The 19,992-nt window shown below is 46.5% G+C and overlaps 1 protein-coding gene across 2 annotated transcripts in view; it reads left to right on the top strand.

The window, feature by feature from the left end:
* The window catches only part of Scap (SREBP cleavage activating protein), a 60,490-nt gene that overhangs the window by 26,558 nt on the left and 13,940 nt on the right, over nucleotides 1-19,992 (top strand). For both annotated transcript variants that reach the window (XM_077699025.1, XM_077699024.1), the window contains 8 exons: nucleotides 702-855; nucleotides 2,329-2,431; nucleotides 4,253-4,463; nucleotides 7,329-7,468; nucleotides 12,565-12,809; nucleotides 13,842-13,957; nucleotides 16,799-17,041; nucleotides 17,297-17,567. In XM_077699025.1, coding sequence (XP_077555151.1) covers nucleotides 702-855; nucleotides 2,329-2,431; nucleotides 4,253-4,463; nucleotides 7,329-7,468; nucleotides 12,565-12,809; nucleotides 13,842-13,957; nucleotides 16,799-17,041; nucleotides 17,297-17,567 — 1,483 coding nt within the window. The remainder of the gene's footprint in view (nucleotides 1-701; nucleotides 856-2,328; nucleotides 2,432-4,252; nucleotides 4,464-7,328; nucleotides 7,469-12,564; nucleotides 12,810-13,841; nucleotides 13,958-16,798; nucleotides 17,042-17,296; nucleotides 17,568-19,992) is intronic.

The raw sequence follows: 19,992 nt of genomic DNA, 5'->3' as shown, positions 1-19,992 counted from the left end.
TAGACTTTTTGCTCTAATGGTTGACAATTTATTTGAACACATCCAATGGCTAAATTGTGATTTCTAAATTGAAACACTGCACATACAAGGCAAGTTTTTGAAAACCAAGGCTCACTCTTTGCTTCCTTGATCTTTGTTCATAAGCACTTGTGGCAGTGCCATATTTTGATGCCGTCTTGAAACACATGGTGCGTGCCTTGCAGTCAGTAATGCTTTGAAGGGCTTTAGTTTTGACTAGGTGGTATTTTATATTTCTTTCGCATTGTGCATTGTCAGAACAAAAAATAGGTGGGACTTCGACAGGCAGTAAGACAAACGATGTGCAGTTGACGACGGCACATTCTTGTTACTGCTTGCGGTAAAAGTTCGCAGTCAAATCATGTGGATAACGTGTTCCCATTCAAACAAAAGCCTTCAATCCAAAACAATACTAATGAAAAAAGATGTGACGTCTATCTCATCGATTAAATATTGAAAAGCTTTTGCTATAGTTAATTGACCCTGTCGAATTTGCAGAGATTAGCCTTAACTTATCTCTATATGCTTGCAGGGCTTCTTCCAGACAGCCCTGCCTTTCTAGAGCGAGGGAGTAAGCTATTCTGTTAGTGCTTCAAGTAGATGGCAGTCAAGCACAAACACCCGTGTGAGGCTGTGCTTCTTGTGTGAGACCTTTCCTGACCCTCCCGCGCCTTCTCCCGCAGTCGCTCGGACGGCATTCCCGTCATGACCTATGGGCCAGGCCGGGCCATGTCTCGGGTCTTTGCCACGCCCACCTCGCCCATCCTGAAGCTTCCCAAGCGGCTCCGCCTCGTCTACTTCTGGGCACGCATGCGCCTCATCCAGAGGGGACTCATGGCAAGTGACGCTCATTGGGTGCTGATCGTAGGGGGGGGGGCTGTTGATCTTGTACTTGATCGTGCTCGAATACAGCATGACATTAGGCCTAGGAGAATAGAGGATTTTAGACTTGAATCGCATTAAAAACTGGTGGTCGCGTTTAAAAAGGGTCAGATAATGTCTAATTAGGTAGCATTTAAAAATTGCAGTGGTAATGCTTGTTTTCACATTTTTGTTTCTTCTTAGCATTATCTTTCTAATGTGTCTTTTAAAAAGCAATTATATGAGAAGATTTCTTCTAAATGAGTCGATTCCACCTGAAACGGAATTTAAAAAAACAGCGAAACTTTGTTACGAGAACTAAATGCAACACTGTCAGTGCTATTATGTGATACGTTTTACATGTCAGCCAGGGGAATTTTACTGACTCAAGTAAGTAAAATGTAGGTAGTTAATCATTTACTTGTTTATTTTTAATTGATTATTTACTGATATATTAAGTAATTAGTTCATCCCGCCTGACTCTCCGAGCTGTCAGCAGGAGCTCACAAGGAGGCAGCCGTGTTGGTTATGGGATGTCAAACCAAAAGCACACTCGCATCGGGAAAATAGATTTGGCTCATTTTGGTCCGTGCCACAACAGGATCTGGCTCATTTTCGATGTGAAATACATTCTGCGTACACATTCGCCAGGTGTTATCTGACCTATTTTGTTGCAACCTGTTTTCTGGTAGAAATTGCGGAGGGTTTTTTTTTTTTTTTTTTACTGCAGTTTTTTTCTGATTTAATTTCAGTTTCTGGATTTGGCTCTCATTGTAAAAAAAAGTTCTCATATTTATTTTTTTGCCATGATTGTATGCTGCGCTTTGCCAACTTGTTCCTTGTCCCTGTTGTCTGTCTAGTTGTTCCAGTACAAGCAGCGCTCATTCAGTAGAGGCGTTTTAAACCATTCGAGACGTGATGCAAACTCAAAATACAGGTTAAAAAATTAGCCTAAATCGTCCAAAGCCTTAAAGTTACATTACAGAGAAGACAGATCCTGCTATGTGATAATTAATGGGCATCATACCTAGGCCAAACTTTGCTTTTTGTGATTTGTACAAGCGAAACTAACCGCCTGAGGTTATAGTACCTTGCGATTGAGAGTGAAATCATTCATCACACACGTGTGATGAAGCCGTTAATGTGTGCATAAAGGAAAAGAAAAGCATGCTGAAGAAACTAACTCACAAAGAAATTAGAAAGCAAAAAAAAAGAGGGAGACACCAGTCATGTCGTCTGCACTCTCCTTTTTCGATACAAAACAACTCGAGCGGATCGCACCACTGTATTTGTCTTTAAAACGGCTTGGGAGCAGCTGTGTATGAAAAGACTAGCCAAGGGGTTAGAGAGTGATCTACTCCTTCTCTGTTGCTCTCTCGGACACTACTCGGACTGAGCTCCCCCCCCCTTTCCCTGCTTCTTTTCTTCCCTGCCCGACCTGTTCTCCAGCTGGGCCTGGTGGTGTGGATAGTGGTGCTGGTGCGCAGCATGGGCCTTGTGGGGAAGATCACCGACAACCCCACCAGCCTGGGGCCAAACATTACCGACTCCGGTGAGGGCCCGCCTGCGCCGTGGGTTGCCTGTTCTCGTGGCAGTGGGCCTGCAAAGTTCGTGTTGTGTTGAGGCTTAAGGGCCTTTTTTTAAAATGAACGGAGCTAGTTGAAACCGTTTCTAACACAATGAATGCACATTCCATATCAACCATTAATCTTATGAACTCCTTCTACACGTGCATGCACTCCAGGTTGTTTTATTTTTTATATATGATATATATATATATATATATTGCACCAGACCGGTATTCTGGAGGTCGTGGGTTCGGATCCCACCTGGCGGGCATTTTTTCACCACTTTCTTTTCAGCTCAAAAAATTCTTCATCTCTTTCTATGACCCACCACAACCTCCCCTTTGCTTTCCGAGGTTTTCTTGACGGCCAACCCTTATTTTCTATATATATATATATATATATATATATATATATATATATATATATATATATATATATATATATATATATATATATATATATATATATATATATATATATATATATATACACACACACACACACACGCGCAGCTTGCTTTTAGGCGTCTGCTAGGCAGCTCATCTCTTGCCATCCATCATAAACTGGCAGTACCTTCAATGTTGCAAAGGGTGACAACTTGCCTAGCTGAGTTCTGCCTCATGTTCCTTGCTCGTGCAAAGTGCTAGCTGAAAACTTAATTGCGTACTTTTTTTGTCCTTTTGTTTTTATGTATAATGTTACTGGTGCTTGTATTACATTTGCTGGCCCTGATGTCAGCTTTGACAGAATGGGAGTTGGTTGTAAAGCCATTTTTATTGTTCTTAGTCGAGGTTGTTAATTTATGCTGACATTGGTTAATTAAAAGACATTGTCGTCGTGCTCTGTGCTGTAACAGGCTTCACACCGTGAGAAGTCCATAGATCATTATCATCATACTAATTGGTTTCAAACACGGAGCAAACTTCTTTTTGTTTTTTTGTTGTTGTTTTTGTTTTTTTACAGTTTGCTCAAATTAGATTTTTCTTGAAGCAACGTTTTTAGCTAAGTTCTTGTTGCAGAATTTGTCTACTGTAAAATGTGTCTACTGCAACTACTTGGTAGCACTGCAATTTTTCCACACACTGTACTGAGATCGAGCCCTAGTGTGTGAAAGTCCAGACTCTGGGGCTCCATTCTAGAGAAGAAAAAAAAAAAGAAAAAGAAAAACAAAAAGGAGGGAAACAATTTCCTAATGTAGTGAATGCGGCCCCCTAAATGGGTCAGTTTACTGGGGGAAATAATGTATTCCTTATGCCAGTACATACAGTGATTTCAAGTTCTGACTGCATCCTTCTAAAGGCTTGCTTGCGCATGGGCTCTCTAAGGTTGTGCCATGGGCTTAACGCGGCAGTTGGTTACACCACGGAGATGTAACTGTTCGAGGGGACAAATTACTTTACATGGAATTTTAATTCAGTCTCCAACTCTGTTTTTACTTCACAGGAATCTTTAATACACGAGCTAAAAGAAATGAACGACATTGGTTTCCTACCTTGGAGCAGGTGTGACAAGGAAATAGTATGGGACGTTTTGCACTGGCAGCCATAAAAGAAAAATCATTTTCACTTCTGCTATGTTCAGCAAACCCCGAGCATATGGAGCCAGGTGTATAGCAGCTGGGCCGTAGAGAACATTGTGGGAGTGGCTCAGGTCAATTTTCTAGCACTTTGCGCTTGTGCGCTAAGTGGCAGAAAACATTGTGGGGAAGGTCCTAACTTCTTCTTGGGTGCAATCGAAGAGTTGCCGTTCCTTTGAGTCCCAGAGACGACTTACTTGCGGCCTCCTGGCTTGCTTGCCGCATGCAGTGCACCCGTTCATCCAGATGTTCACGGGCCACAATGGCTCGGCGGAGGAAGCAGGGGAGGAGGTTCCCTCCCCCAAGGATCCCCCGGCAGCAGCATCCAGCTCCCACGAGAATGCCAACCTGCATCACAGCAACGTGCGCCTCTGGGAGGACCTGCCCACAAAGCACTGGACCACACTGTTTGGCTACTACAACATCTCCGTGGCCGGCAGGTGAGGAGGCATGACTGCTGCTGGAGGAAGAATGCCTGTAGGGATAGCAGGGGGAGATTGTCTTCGAACAGTTTCATACTGCACAATAAATACTAGAGGGAAATCTGTCACTACAGTAGTGTGCTGCCTTGGGTGCTGCCAAAGCAGCTCGCAACGTTCCTCTCCTACTCGGCTTGGCTTGCCGTGCAGCTTTTCTTGCACTCTTTAAGGGGGGACGCGGCTTTCAACTTCGGAAAAATGACCAAAACATCGTTTTTTTGAAACCCACATATTCGGCTTCTATGTTTCCTATTCTGTGCGTCTGCAAAGTTTTTACGCTGAAAAGCGTCGCAAAGTGGCATAAAAAAATACTTTTGTCAGGCGCGGTGACAAACTATCAGCGCAAAAGGGCGAAAAAACGGCAATTTTCGGAGCGCTCTATCTCCGCAACGGTGCTACCGGGCGCGGCCATTTTGATATGGTTAGATCGACCGAGCGATCGTCTTTCCGGTTCTGCTCGTCTCTTTTATCTTCGTTCATTCACAAACGCACAAACAGCAGAAAAGAAACGACGCACAAACGAAGCTAGAAATAGATGCTGAAGCGCTATTGGTCCCCGGTCGGGGCGCAGACCGTCGACCCTCCTGATTGGATGTTGCGGGCGCAACGCAAAATGGCGGCCGCCTGAGCTGCGTAGCGAGTGGATTGAGTTCATTTTCGCCGCTGCGCTCGGACGAGTTTCTGTTCAATCTGTGGTGTTCAACACGGACGTTATCGCGATGGGAATGCCAGAGATAACGAGCCGGATTACGGGAAGTTGTGTGGCTCGAAAGGCGGAGGTCATCGAACGCTTCGTGGGGCGCGTGACTCTACCGTCGCCAGACCCCGGAGGGTGACGCGGTGTGCGCGCTTGCGATAGCGGTTCGTGAAGTGAACTTTTAGTTGGATTTGCGATGTTTACACGCTTAGTTATTGCTGTGATTTGATTGTGGGCTCGCTAGCCTTGGGAAAGAAACAGTCGACGCGTCAAACGCTGCGGCGCGCACGGCATAGCCGACGCGCATTGGAGCATCACATGACTGGGCAACCGGTTACGATTGAACGCCAGTAGTTGTAATTAATGCCTGCGACGTTAGATTTAATCTTAAAAGCGACCTGACCAGCCATATCCGGTATAATCAAAGTTCGATATGTCGCGGTAAGCGTGCGCTGCGATGCGCGCGAGCCATATCGCCTTTCTTGCGCAACGTTTCCCGTGCACTTGTAATTTTCATGCAAACTGGTTTGAGTTAGTAATATAGGAATAAAAATATGCTCTCTGCGTTAAAAATGTACGTTACTGTGGCAGCATTTAACAGTGATTTTTTTAGGGAAATTATTGATACCATTGCTCAGGGCATACTGGCTAGCTGTGCTGCGAGAAATATTGGATGCCTTGAATGTCAAAAGTAGTAAAAAAAATATGCTCTTGCATTGAAGTTGGGAGTTATGCAGAATACTCTACCAAGCTTCAAAGTAGCTCATTTTCATCCTTGTGGTATGCAAACTTTTGGCAATGAACACCTGCACATTAGTACTAAGTTGCTGTGCCAGCCAAGATAAAACATAAAAAAAGCCAAAAATGGTCAAATTTAAGTAAAAAAAATGCTTAACTTGTTGCCATGGTGACAACACTGCAAAAGGAGGTTGTCCAGTGCGATACAGCCAACCAACTAACCATACTTTGCATTGAAAGCCCATTGAAACCCATCTTCCCTCCGTTTGGTTTGCAAAGGGGGTATGTACTCTTCACGGAGGAGCTGAAAATGATGTTTTCTGGAAAGAGAAAGGCTGTAAAAGGCACTCCAATTTCAAGGCAAGGCCTTCCAGAAGCCCCATGTTCAAAAGGACATGAAAGGCTACAACCGTGACGACTTCTGATATGTGAAGCCTATGTTGCAACTTCGGAAGCCGTTTTCTCAAAACGTTTTTTTTTGCCACCTGTTTCGCTTGTACCAGGGATTTCTTCATGACCGCTGGGTCTATTTTGATTCCGTTTCTTGCATTACATTCCTTGATGAACTGTTCAGGTCGTGACACTTTTGGTTTTCCAGATTTGTTTTTTGTGATTTTTTTATTCAAATAATCGTTCACAGTTGACATGCCTGTTGCACAATAACCTCTAAAAAAATGAAAACTAAAAAACATTGTGTTGTAAAAAAAAAATTCTAAAACTGTCACGACCTCGTCCATTCATTTGGGAATGCAAAGCACTTCGAACAAGTTTTCTATCGTGTTTTATAAGCCGCTCAAGCTCGGTACAAGCGGAACAGAAAGAATATTTCATACATAAAAAAGTTTTCAAAATATTACTTTGAAATTTTTATAGTGTTATCACAGAAGCATTTCCAGTTGCTGTGCCAATTTTCATCAAAATCCACAAAGAAATAAAAAAGTTGATTTTGAAAGCCACGTCCCCCCTTAAGCCAAAATTGACGAAAAAGGGTAACATTTTTTCTTGATCCTCTTGCATGAAGCTTCTGAAAAATTCCTGACAAATAAATCTTTTGGAGCTCTATTCTTCTATTGATAAAACAACTTTAAGTAATCATTTACAAATATTATTTGTTTTTTTCGCAGCCGCAGGCAACTTTTCAGCCTGTTCATGAGCCATGACAAGGACAAGTGGAATGTTCCTACTCAATACATGGCGGAACACTCGCTGAAGCGCGGCTGCCCGTAGACAGGGGTGCCAGATTTCCCTCTGATGTATATCAGTATGAAACTCTATGGCTTCAGGGGGCTTTGGCATTGGGTGTAATGGTTGTCTTGTACAGGCTGAGAACATGCTTGAATGCAGTCGAGTCTTGGCTGCGGTTGACTGACACGAATGTCTTGTTCCCTCAGGTACATCAGTATCCTGCCTCCCATCTTCCTCTCAGTGCCTGTGCCTGCCAGCAGGGCCATTGAGATGCGTCACCCCGACGACCACAAGACCGTCTTCCACACTAACTGGCGGATCATACCCAACATTGACGCAGAGCAAGGTTAGCGTCCGTGTCTGTCGGGCTGCCTTTCTTCCTGGGCCACATCTGGGTGTTGCTGTGGTGTGCAATTATTGAGTTTATAGTGCAGCACCTACAGAGCTCTGATAATAAAACGAGGGAATATTCTCATGTAGTATGGACCCGCAAGTGGAGAGTTCTGTGGACAGCGAAAACAAAAACAAGGACGCGGGTCCGATTCCTGGCCGCGGCGGCTGCTTTTCTGATGGGGGTGAAAAGCAAGAACGCCCGTGAGTACGAGATTTTGGCACACGCTGAAGATCCCCAGGTGGTCAAAATTAATCCGAAGCACTCCACTACGACGCGCCTCATCGCCTGCGTTGCGTTGGCGCATTAAACCCTACAATCAATCAAAAGCAAAAACAAAAGTTTAATCCCTGTAAATTACAGTTGAACCCCTTTATAAGAGACACGTACCGGGGAGCAGTTTCTGTCTCTTATATGAGATGTCTCTTATAAGCAGGGAACCATGTTTTCACTTACTAATCAGACCCTAGTTCAATGTGGGCACCGTATTACTAAAATAAGCTCAAAAGAACGCTACAGCATGTTTCAAAAGACTCATTCTAACGTATGTTTGGCCCCAAAATTTATGAAACAGTTCTGAATCTTTGTTTGCTTCATGACTGTACTTACACTGTTTTTTACAACTGATTCTACAAGCTTTCTCTTCTTTCACTGTTTGTGGAAGATGAATCGTAGATGTTGAGTTCACAAGCCTGATGAATAGCCATGGTGCACAGCTTCTTCCGCTGTGTGCTCAGGCTATTCATTACGCTTGCAGGACTCAACATCTGCGATGCTTCTTGATTGGGAGCTACGCGAGTGGGAGAGCCTGCATGTGCGGTCGCGCTCCAATGGATGGCAGTAAGCTTCAACCACTTCTGTAAGTTGCATTTCCATTGGCAGGGCTTCTCATCGTCATTTCATAGCTGACTGAACCACTTTGTGTTTGCTGAAGGTATAATAAATAGCGACTGCAGGCGTCTGTCATCCACCTGTGTTTCCAGAATGGAAGCAACTGCAATTAGTGACTGGTGGCTCTGCATCTGAAGTTAAAATGTCTGTTACAAGCAAGATTATTGATTAAAGTTCCAGGATGACTTGTCCCTTATAACCAATCTTCTATATCCGATGTCTGTTATAAAAGAGGTCAATTTAATGGGAAAGATAGGGCAGCCAACCATGTGGGTGAATAGTGTCTCTTATACCCATTTGTCTCTTACATCAGTGTCTCTTATAACGAGGTTCAACTGTATGAGTAAAGCACACTGTCATTGAACGGTCCCTTGTCCGAGAATTCTTCTCAAAGATGGTCATTATCTGTGCTGTCATATTACAGTGGAATCTCGGTGATACGAATTCGGTTGATACGAATTTCGTTGTGATACGAATTTTCAAAATTCCCCGGCCAAAATGCATTGTACGCAATGTAAAAAAATTCGGATGATCCGTTCGCATTTATCACCCGGTGCGGGTGATACGAACATGCGAGCCGCGAGCAGATGACTGCGGCGTGGACGGGAGGCGGGAGTGTTTGTGCGGCCGTGTGGCCTTGGTCGCACGCAGGCACAAAATCATTAAGCGTGAACTGCATGGAGCGTTTTCTGCTCACGAAAACGCGCCGCGCACGCCACAGGCGCGCTGACGCCACCGCGAATACCACCCGCATGCGGCGCGCGGCGCGGTAAGCCGCGGCAACATGGCGGCGTCAACGGCCGCGAAGTAGGGCGGGTGGCTCGACCGACCGCTTCTGACCGCTCTTTAAAGAACAAAAGAAGTTGCTTATGAAGTAAGGGAGCTGATGAGTCCGAAAACGACACTGTAAAGCATCGTCCGCGCGGCTAGGGAAAGCGCCTATCAAATATCCGCCACCGTGGTAAGCCTAAACATCTCCGGCGGAGCCAGCGGGCTGTCCGGAGCGCTTTCAAACTGCCGCCAGGAAGAGCGTGCCTCCCCGTTGGCGCAAGTCGGCAGGCTCCTCCCACTGCCGCGCGCGTCGCGCGTCATTTTAAAAACGCGCGCGCAAACGCCGACGCGCCCGGATGGCATGCGGTTCAGGCTTGAGTTTGTGTGCGCGCGTCGCGTCGGCGATGAGCGCGCGTTCTTTTGGCGCCCGCGCTGACGATTCAGCCCGGCACCCAGGCGCCAGCCTCTGCCTCGGTTACCGCTAACTGCATTGGGAGGAGCCTCACGACTTGCGCCAATAGGGAGACGCGCGCCTCATTGTGATTGCGGCAATTTCGGAGCGCTAGCAGCAGCTGGCTGGGCCACCTCCGCGGTGGATATTTGGCGTAGATGACATTTTATAGTGCTTCTCCCATACTGTCAGCTCCTTTCCCGCATGAGCAATTTAATTTACACATTGAGCTCCGTTTTAACAAAAGGTTAGAAGCGGTTGCTGAAGCTACCTGCACCTCTCCGCGGCAAGAGCCAACGCCATATTGCCGCCGCCTGTCGCATGCGCAGCACATTTCCATTTTTTCTCGTTTTCTGATGATACGAATTTTCGGGTGATACGAATATTTTTGCCGCCCCTTGAGATTCGTATGACCGAGATTCCACTGTATATCCTCATATTGTATATCATAACATGAGGATATATATATTATGTGTGGGTTTTTGTGATATTGTCATGAGATGACAACGAAGTGATCACTAGAGCATCCCAACTATTGGCAAAGAAGGAGCTGGGTGTGGATGTAGCCTGTGGGGGCTCTCTCACAGCCTGCTTGTAGATATTGTGAATATGGATCGTTCTTATCTACCATGGTTCGTGCTGCCTTCATTTTGCCACCACATAACAATATCATTGGTGGTGAGGTTGCCAGTGCTGCTGTTAATCATCATCATCATCAGCCTATCTACGCCCACTGCAGGGCAAAGGCCTCCTCCATTAATCTCCAATTATCCCGGTCCTGTTCCAACTGTGACCAATTTATATCCCCGCAAACTTCTTGATCTCATCTGCCCATCTAACTTTCTGCCGCCCCCTGCCATGCTTGCCTTCTCTAGGGATCCACTCTGTTACTCTTAATGACCAACGGTTATCTTGCCTTCGCATTGCACGCCCTGCCCACGTCCATTTCTTCTTCTTAATTTCTACTAAGATGTTCTTAACACGCATTTGTTCTCTGACTCACTCCGCTCTCTTCTTGTCCCTTCATGTTACACCTACAGTAAAACACGGATATATCGAACTTGAAGGGGATCGCGAAATAGTTCGAAGTATCAATAATTCTAAATATAAAATATGCCCATCTGAAGCTTATCTGAAGACTCCGCACATCACTGAAAGCTTTTCCAAGTGGCAACAAGCAGTAGCTCACCGATTTGTTCCTCACAGAACGGAAAATTTGAACCACAGCACAACGAACAGGTTTCGTACTTTATTTAACTTAACATGAAAAGGTCTGTTGCATTCGTTTGCTTCTTCTTCCCTGTCATAAAGTTCACCAGACTTTCCTCAAGCTTATAAACGCCGTACAGATAAGAAAATCTGGCATTGTACACTGCGCCACAATAGTGGCAAATCTGAACGCAAGCTCGGCTGCAGTAGGCGGTAGGGAACGTTGTCAGGGCTGCTAGTAGGGTTCGCTTCTTCAGCATCGGGGATGTCCGCCACAGCCTACACACCGTCGTCAGTTCATACAAACACGTTTTCCGTTGCGCCATTCGCAATGGCGCATAGGAATGCTGACAGCTCTCTAAATTCACTCTCGAGGCACTCAGCGCTGTCGTCTTCAGTATCAGAACACCCTCGCCTGGAGCCGCTCAACAAAGCCGCTTTTCACACAGCAAGCACCTGTTACAGTGCTTGCTGTGTGCTTCCCATCATCATTACATCCACCTAATCAGGGGAAGAACACTTGTAGGGGCGTTTGCGATGCGGCGTTGGACATATCGAATGTGCCTGTGATCGGGAGTTTGATACACACGTACAAAAGCGCTATACTTTTGCATGGGATTTTCAAGGGGAGGATCAAACTGTTCGATATAGACAATAATTCGATATATCCGTGTTCGATATATCCATGTTCGACTGTATCATCTTTCGTTCCATTGCCCGCTGAGTTGTTCTCAATTTAAGTTGAACCCTCTTAGTCCAAGATTCTGCCCCGTAGGTGAGTACCGGTAAGATGCAGCTGTCATACACTTTCTTCTTCAGCGACAATGGTAGGCTGCTATTCATTATCTGAGAATGTCTGCCGAATGCACTCCACCCCATTCTTATCCTTCTTCATCTCTGCCTAAGTTGGGATCCGGGGTCACAACTTGGCCTAAGTAAATATATTCGCTTACCACTTCCACTGCCTTGCCACCTATCTCAAACCTCTCTGCTGTCCCGAGGTTATTGATCATTACTTTAGTTTTCTGCATATTAATTTTCAGGCCCACGGTTCTACTCTGTTTGTCCAGTGCGGTAAGCATGCTTTGCAGTTCGTCCCCCGGGTTACTTAGCAAGGCAATGTCATCAGCAAATCTGAGGTTACTGAGGTATTCTCCATTAACCGTAACTCCCCCCTGTTCCCAATCCAACGTTCTGAATACTTCTTGTAAACATGCTGGGAATAACATTGGAGAGATTGTGTCTCCTTGTCTGACGCCCTTCCTTATAGGGATTTTACTGCTCTCCTTATGGAGGATGATGGTAGCTGTGGACCCATTGTAGATATCCTCTAGTATACTTACATAATGCTTGTCTACCCCCTGGTTCCGTAATGCCTGAATGACTGCTGAGGTTTCGACCGAGTCGAATGCTTTCTCATAATCTATGAAGGCTATATGTATAGGGGTTCAGTATACTCCGCGCACTTCTCTAAAATGAAGCTGTTGTTAATAATGGTAGTTCTTTTCCTGATTCTCAGCCAGCCATAGCCACTTTATGTGCTCTCTGTGCCCAAATCAAAGGGCATCGCCTCCCTTTCTTTTAGTCCAAAGACACGATGGCAGCATTTAACATGACACAGCCAACTTGGGCTGTTTGCATTTCATCGTGCTGCCGCATGCATTGCTTAATAGACGTTACGGTGTGGTAACAGCTGCTTGACGGCCGTATCCCACTCTTGGCCCCGCAGAAAACTCGGCGAGCGGGACGATGCACCCGGCGAGCCGCGCGGAGGCCACCCTGGTGCTGGCGCTGTCGGTGCCGACGGTGCTGTTCCTGGTGTACCTGCTGGTGACTCTGTACCGGTGCATGTGCTCGCGCAACTACGCCGAGTGGCGCACCTCCTGGTCCACCCTGTACCCCTCGTCCCCCCGGGCAGGGGACACCTTCCTCCTGCTGGACACCTACCCCATCGAGCTGCAGGGACACGCACAGGTACCCTGGCTGCCGCTGCTGCTGCTGCACGAGTCACAGTTGCTGACTGGCAGGAGTTGGGCATGCTGGGGGCACCGCAAAACAATATGTCGATTGTGGCGAGTTTGATAATGAAGCACCTCGGGTGTGAAAGGGAGTATCAACGTTGACTTTTGTTAGAGTTAGTATTTTTTGCAAACTATTTCTTGAAGCAGGTCGGCACTTTTTTTTCTCTCCCCCCCCTTGTGCGTGTCTTTTCGAGTGCAGCAAGTGGAGAGGCTTCTGACATGACGTTGCCCCCTTGGGCATTCAGGGCAACTAGATTTGCCTTGTTCTGTGCAGATTTGCCATGCCTCTTCTGATTGGCTGGACCAACTTTGTTATTTTCAAGCGAGAAAATACTCTTGCGTCTAGTTTGCTGCTTGCATATGATGCTTGTCATTTTCAACACAGTGAATGTTCTCTCAGCAGCAGAGCAAAATGCTCGTTTGAAATAAAAGGACGGGAGAGTGGGGTAGAATGTCTGTAAAGGGCTTTTTACGAATGAAAGAAACCATATGTAGTCGCCATATATGGAAGATGTAGGCCTTCTTTGCTAGAGCTGATTACAGGTCTTAAAGTAACTGGGGGAGGGACATGGAATACTTCACGAGATGAGAACAGACTTGCTTGGACGATGCATGAAAAACAAGGAACCTACAGTCATGAGCAAATCTGTGCGTGCCATGAGATTGGTAATTTGGGGGTGCTTCTCCATAGAAGCCCCTGCCATTGTCTTATGTTTGGAAATGACTCTGGATTTCCCATATAATTGGCAGTGTGCAAGAGAATGGCCACTAAATAGCCATTCTGGTGGCCCATCAACTTTTGTTTGTAACTGCACACTTGCGCAAAACTATGGCGATAGGCCTTGAAGCACACCCGTGAAGTATGTTGTCGAATCGAGCTATTTTATTTGATTTTAAAACTATTTAATTCTCAGTTGTCAGCACTTTATTGCAGGGTCTCTGTGTGAGGCCATTGCTTTGCTGACGCACAATGTCTGCCTCGCAGGAGATCGAGTGCATCACCACTGTGGACAACACCATCGTGAGCTCCGACTTGAGTGGAGACGTGCGGATTTGGGACTCCAACACGGGCGAGTGTGTCAATGTCCTGAACAGGAGAAGGTGAGGAGCTCGTTCAACCCCCCCCTCCTCCCGCTATGTGTGTCACTTGCTTGTCGATGCTTTGGGAGTCAGTGGCCTGAGATGCAGGAGATGGTGGCGGAGGGAGCTGCGGGTATTGCAACTAGGGCCCAAACTCTCACTCTTACCGAGAGGTCGTAAAACAGGTGGTGTGAGATGTGTGACGGGAGTGATGAAAATGAGCATGAGGGATTTAAAGCGCACTTTCGCACTTTTTCAGCACCTTTAGTGGCTTTAGTGCTTGCACCCAACATTGCAAGCATGGTTCCGAATCAGAGGCTTGACAGGTGGCAAAAGTAGAAAATTATTGGAAATTACTGACACTTCTATTAGTGCAGAGGGGGCCAGAAAAAGGGCAATAGTATGTGAGCCAGTTCTTTGGTACAGTAGAATCTCGATGATACGAATCTCGCGGGACCGCGAAAAATATTCGTATCATCCGAAATTCGTATGAACCAACACAGACCAAAAAATTGAGCGCTGAAAAAAGTTTTCGTTTATTTCTTTTCTTACTTTCGCGTGAAGAAATCCGTGATTTTTTCTGTTTCTTTTAAACCCCCATGTCACAAAGCAGTCCTTTCTGGAGCGCGTAACGCTTCGCCTAGCTTCGCGCTTGTCTCCTCACTCACGGTGTCCAAGCTCGCTACACGCCGCAACAGTCAAGCGTGAACAGCATGGTGCGTTTTTGCACGCGATTCGCACGCCTCAGCTTTGCGCGCGCTGTATTTTCACAGCCGCATTGACGATTTCGCGCCCGCGGTATCTCCTACCTCGGTCAGAAAATGACGCTGACGACTTGCGAAACGCTAGAGACAGCCGGCTGGCTCCGCCCGAGATGTTTAGGCTTAGCACTCCGGCAGATATTTTATGGGCGCTTTCACTAGCGGCGCGGATGATGTTTTATAGTACCGTTTTCGCCAACGTTATCAGCTCCTTTACTGCACAAGCAACTTCGTGTCTGCCTTGAGCGGCATTTTAAAGAGCGGCTAGAAGCGGTCGCTCGAGCGGCCGTGCCACTTCGCGGCCGAAGCTGCCGCCATGTTGCCGCCGCCGGCCGCGGTGCGCGCAGCTTGCGAGAGGTTTCGCGGCGCGCATGGGACATGCGGGGCGCGTTTTCGCGAGCAGAAAACAACAGCCCGGCCGTTTCTGGAGAAAGAAGAGTGACAAATGGGGAGAGAGAGCCGTCACTTGCTTGTTCGGCAGTCGGGCGCCTCGCCGGCTCGTTCGTATCATCCGCCGGGCCGCCCAGGTCCGTTCGTAACAGCCGAAATTTTTCCCATTGCAAACAATGCAATTTTGCCGGGACTTTTCAGAAATTCGTATCATCCCGAAATTCGTATCACCCAGAATCGTATCATCGAGATTCTACTGTATTTGACTTTGTGGGGGGACACTGGTTTTAATAATGCTTTGCAGTCTATTGTTGGGCCCTGCCCGACACAACCGTACGCGAAAACAGGGCCACAGCGGTCCGCTGTCAGAGTATGCCCAACTTAGGTGTTCAAGCTTCAATTTTACGGTTTTTCTCAGAAGTACCAGGCAAAAGGTCCAGCCGTTCCGGTCTGGACCTTTTACCCGCTTTCCAGACTGGAATGGCCGGAAAGTGGGTGAGAGGTCTGGACCGGAATGGGTTTAAGGGCATTTTTGTGATTTTTGGAACCTAAGTGCTTGTGATGTTTATGTTCAGTGTTGTATTTGGCCATGCTGAGCACAAATGTGCTGTCAGATTTTGCCTGCGTGGCCTCAGGTTGAGGTTACATAACACGTTATTCTGCCCCCTTGCAGAAAAATTTCTTGCAGTCTACCCAGCAAATACTGGTTTACCTCGCATTCCTTTTTGCTCAGGAAGGGCCACAGCCGTAATACCGTACTTACTTGATTCTAAGCACCCCCTTTTTTCCACGACATCGATGCTCAAAGTGGGTGCTTAGATTTGAAATATATAAAATGCCCCCCCCCATACGTGCACACATACACACATACTTTTCGCAGCAACATCTAGACGACACAGGTGCAGGGGATGAGTTTTACAGAACACATTAAAATAGGTAGGAATGGGCAGTGAATTCACTGCTTACGTCTTATACCGAGTCACTCACACTACCACTCGAGTGTGTCGCAAAGCTTGAGCCGCTGCTCTCAGTATTCCCACAGCAGGTCATCTTCTGTTCTGTCAAAGCAATTTGTACTCTAACGTTTCTTAAAGGGCTCGGCCACAACGTCAACTTGGACACGCATCCACACGTCTGAAATCCACCGTTAGGGTTGGCGTAGCTTTTGTAGCTTTCTGTAGCTTTCCCGTCGTGTTGGAAGGCAACAATGCGAAACACAGCTAGGCTAGCCTCACCGGAATAGAGTTCACGCCCCCAGTCTAGCCTGGCTGTGTACATAAAGGGAAGACTGTGCCACTTCGACATCTCAGGCTGATATTTCAAATGCAAGCAAGCTTTTTTTTTTCCTTTTTTTTTTTCTTTTTGGAAAGTAGTGGTGGGGTGTGCTTAAAATTTAGGGGTGCTCAGAACCACGAAAATACAGTACTAGTTTGCAGGTACATTCTTGGGGACTTGTAGATGGAAAGTAAAATTAATACAGCAGACAGTTCTTTTTTTTATTATTATTATTATTTCTCTTTCTTTCTTTATTTTCTTTTTTTTACTTCCCCCCTCCCCATTTTTGCTGCTCAAAATTGGCGTGTCCAATCATTAATGCCGGTAATGTTTTGCCAGCCACCATGCCTTCCTGATAACTTCAATTGCGTCCTGTGGCCTTGACCAGCTGGAAAGGCTTCCTCTTTTTATCTTTGCTTTCACACTCATCTTTTAGAGGTGGCTTGAAGAAACCCAGCAGTGAGAACTACAACCTGCGTGCGAGTGGCAGCTTTTCTTCCGACTCCACATATGGCTCATCACCCACGGACTCCTGCGACTTTGGGCTCAGCAGAGAGCACAGCAGAGAGCACGGCAGGGAGCACGGCCCCGAGTTTCTCGTGGGGCAGGGAAGCCCGGCCGGCCTTTCTCCCGGAGTCACACCCGAAGATGGCCGTCACAAGGGATACGACTTCTCGAGGCAAGTGGGGATGACGATTGTTTGGAGGAGGATGGTAGCCTTTTTATATTCACTGAAATTTTAGAAACCAAAAATACGAGAAATAAAAAAAAAATCAACTGGACTTTTTCTGTGACTTGAGCAGTCACCTTCTTGCGGGGGGACATCCGGACCTCTCTCTGAATCCGCCAATTCAGGGGTTAATTTTCATCGATACGCATCTTCATGCATGGTACTATGCTCATCCTGATGCTTCGCCAAATACGTTCCCCACAGGTTTGTGCCGCCCTGCCTGCACTCTTCAGTGTCTCGCGAAGCGGACGACCGTGAGCTCTCCATGCACCAGATACGGGAGTCGGCACGTGAGGAGCTGCATCCCCTGGCAGCCACCATGGCTGGAGGGGGAGATGGGCTTGCCCCTGCTGGCATGGTGACCAGCCAGGCGGCAGCAGCAGCAGCAGGAGCCAATCTGGAGTTCCAGCCCATCTGGTGCATGGGCAGCTACAGCCACTGGCTTGTCGTGGGATGCCAGAATGGGCGTCTGGAGGTCAGCATCGCTCCACTCTTGTGCTTGGAGGTGAACTGGGCGTCTAGATTTACTGTCGGGTTCAAAAAGAAACTAAGCTTCTGAGAGTGCGGCATTATTCAGACACATCTGGGCCCGCTTGCTCGAAGAGACATGCTTATTGGCAGTCTTACCCACAGTCTAGTCTTATCCACGGACTTCAATAAGTCTATGAATAAGATTCGGACTGGTGCGCTTTCTCGAAAACCCACAGGCTAGGTTAGAAAGCAGTCTTATTGAAGTCTATAGGGACAGCGGGTACATGGACATGCACTGGAGAGACATGTGCGGGAGGATACGCAGCAAAACTGCTGGTTGGCGCCGCCAGCATTGGGCAAGCGTTCAGTTTGAACCATGATCGGATACTTTAGGGAACGTTAACCATCAGGCGGCATATGTGAACCTTGTCACTAATATGTTACAATGACCCGTCATCCTTGGTAGGCCACCTCACGCAGTTGGACCGCCGGTCCTCAGTCGCCCGGCCAAGTCAACAAGGTCATAAACAAAGATCGTCTGCTACAAAGTGGGAGCCCGATAGACCGACTGGCCTGAAGTGAAAAGCACTAACATTGTCTTACGTTATTGCAACACAAGTCGTGCTTTTCCCTTCGCCGTGAATTAGACAGTCGTGAATTGGCTTCAGGTTCATCGTCATACACTCAGATGCAATGAGCAGTTTAGCGGCTCACACCGCTGGGAACGGCTACACGATCACAATAACCCACTGCCTAGACGGTAGCTTGCTTACCCAGGGCTGCAGCTGTAGAATATAGCTGAATGTTCATATCATGCATGCTTTTACACACATACCATCCCAGTTGCTCAAGCAGATTTTTGCAATCAAAGTACAAACCCTAACCACCACGTTCGTAGGGACTGATGGAAAGACGCCAAATGTGCACAGCTTCTCTTTGAAAATGTGATTTTATTTAACGCTCACGGGAAGAGGCATTGCATGCTGTCAACGTTTTGCTGTTGTGTATAGTTTTGTTGTCACATTTCAGTTCTATTATGAACGCCTATTTGTTGTTTCTCAGTTAATGGCTGTGATTTTATTAAAAAAAATGCATTTGTGCGGTCACTTCTGTGCCGCATTTTTTTTATAGCCACTGTGCGCCAACAGCCAACATAGCAGACAGTCCCGCATCCGCACTGCGCACTCGGCTGCCCAATGTCTGCTTGGGACAAATATTGGGCCGCAGGCGATCATTCCTGACCATCTTTGTTTGACGTGAGGGAGAAAGAAAGCCGCCCTACCCGGGAACAACAAGCACACGCCGATCAGACTCTTTAAATAGGTCTCTATTAATGAGCGCATCATCTTCATCACAGTCATTATCATCATCTCTTCGTCGATTTCATTTTTTCATACATCTGGTGCAGCAAGCTAGGTGCCTTGGCCAGGCTAAGCTCACCAGTATCATTAAAGACTATTCTCTCTTTCTCTCATAGCGCACAGCGAAAGTTGAAAACGGTTGTTGGCTGCAGCCGTCGCTGCCGCATCAAAGTAGGTTGGCCTTGCGGATTCTGTCAGTCGCACTGTCCGGCCCTTTTTACTGTCTCTCCCGACGGCCTTGCTGCGGCTGGGCGTCAATCGCCACTTCGACGGCTTCTTCAGTCGTTGTTCACTGCGTGGAGGTCAACCTTTATGATGAAATGACCGGCCACGTCAGCATAAGTCTGTGAATAAGACTGCTCGGAGCAGGCTTATTAGAGTCTTATTTGCAGTCTTATAAGTTTCCGAAAAGTGTCTTATAGCCTAGGGAACATAATACCCCGCATAAGTCCGCCAATAAGTTTAGACTGCGAATAAGTCTGTTGTATTGGGCTTTGAGCAAGTGGGCCCTGGTTAATCTTGAAGATGCAACTCTATACTGGAGTTCGACATTCAGGACTAGTTGTTGAATCATGCCAGTTGCATGCTGCTTGCATATTGGCGTTCCTTTAAGGGGAGTTGCTCTTTGAAACAATTCTTTTTTTTTATTATTTGTACTGCAGGTCTGAAAAATTCAGATTGACATAAAATTTTTCATGCAGATTTCAAATATGCAATTAGTTTCTGTGTGGCTGTAATAGTTTTTGAGTTATGTCATCCACAAGAGCAAATTGTAGTAATTTTTGTGGAAACATATACATGTAGCAAATATTCACGAAAGACATCTTGCTGTAGCTCATTTAATCCTTCGGATATTGCAGAGTGCAATTATTTAGGTAATAGCTGCGTGCAAATACTGTAAATATGCAAAAAAAGTTACGAAAGTCTAGCTAATTTTTTTTATAATACCCTGGAACAACACCCTGGTGCTTTCATAACTCCTTTGGTGAACTATCATAGCTTTCAAGTAGATAATTGCATTCTACAAATCTTCAAGTATATGTATGCTGGATTTTGTTTTCAGAGGTC

This window comes from Haemaphysalis longicornis, unplaced genomic scaffold, assembly GCF_048455015.1.
Source record: "Haemaphysalis longicornis isolate Haplotype H1 unplaced genomic scaffold, Haemaphysalis longicornis Haplotype H1 scaffold_2, whole genome shotgun sequence".
Taxonomy (NCBI): domain Eukaryota; kingdom Metazoa; phylum Arthropoda; class Arachnida; order Ixodida; family Ixodidae; genus Haemaphysalis; species Haemaphysalis longicornis.
Note: the sequence above shows the minus strand (reverse complement) of the source record. Positions and strands in the feature narration are given on the sequence as shown.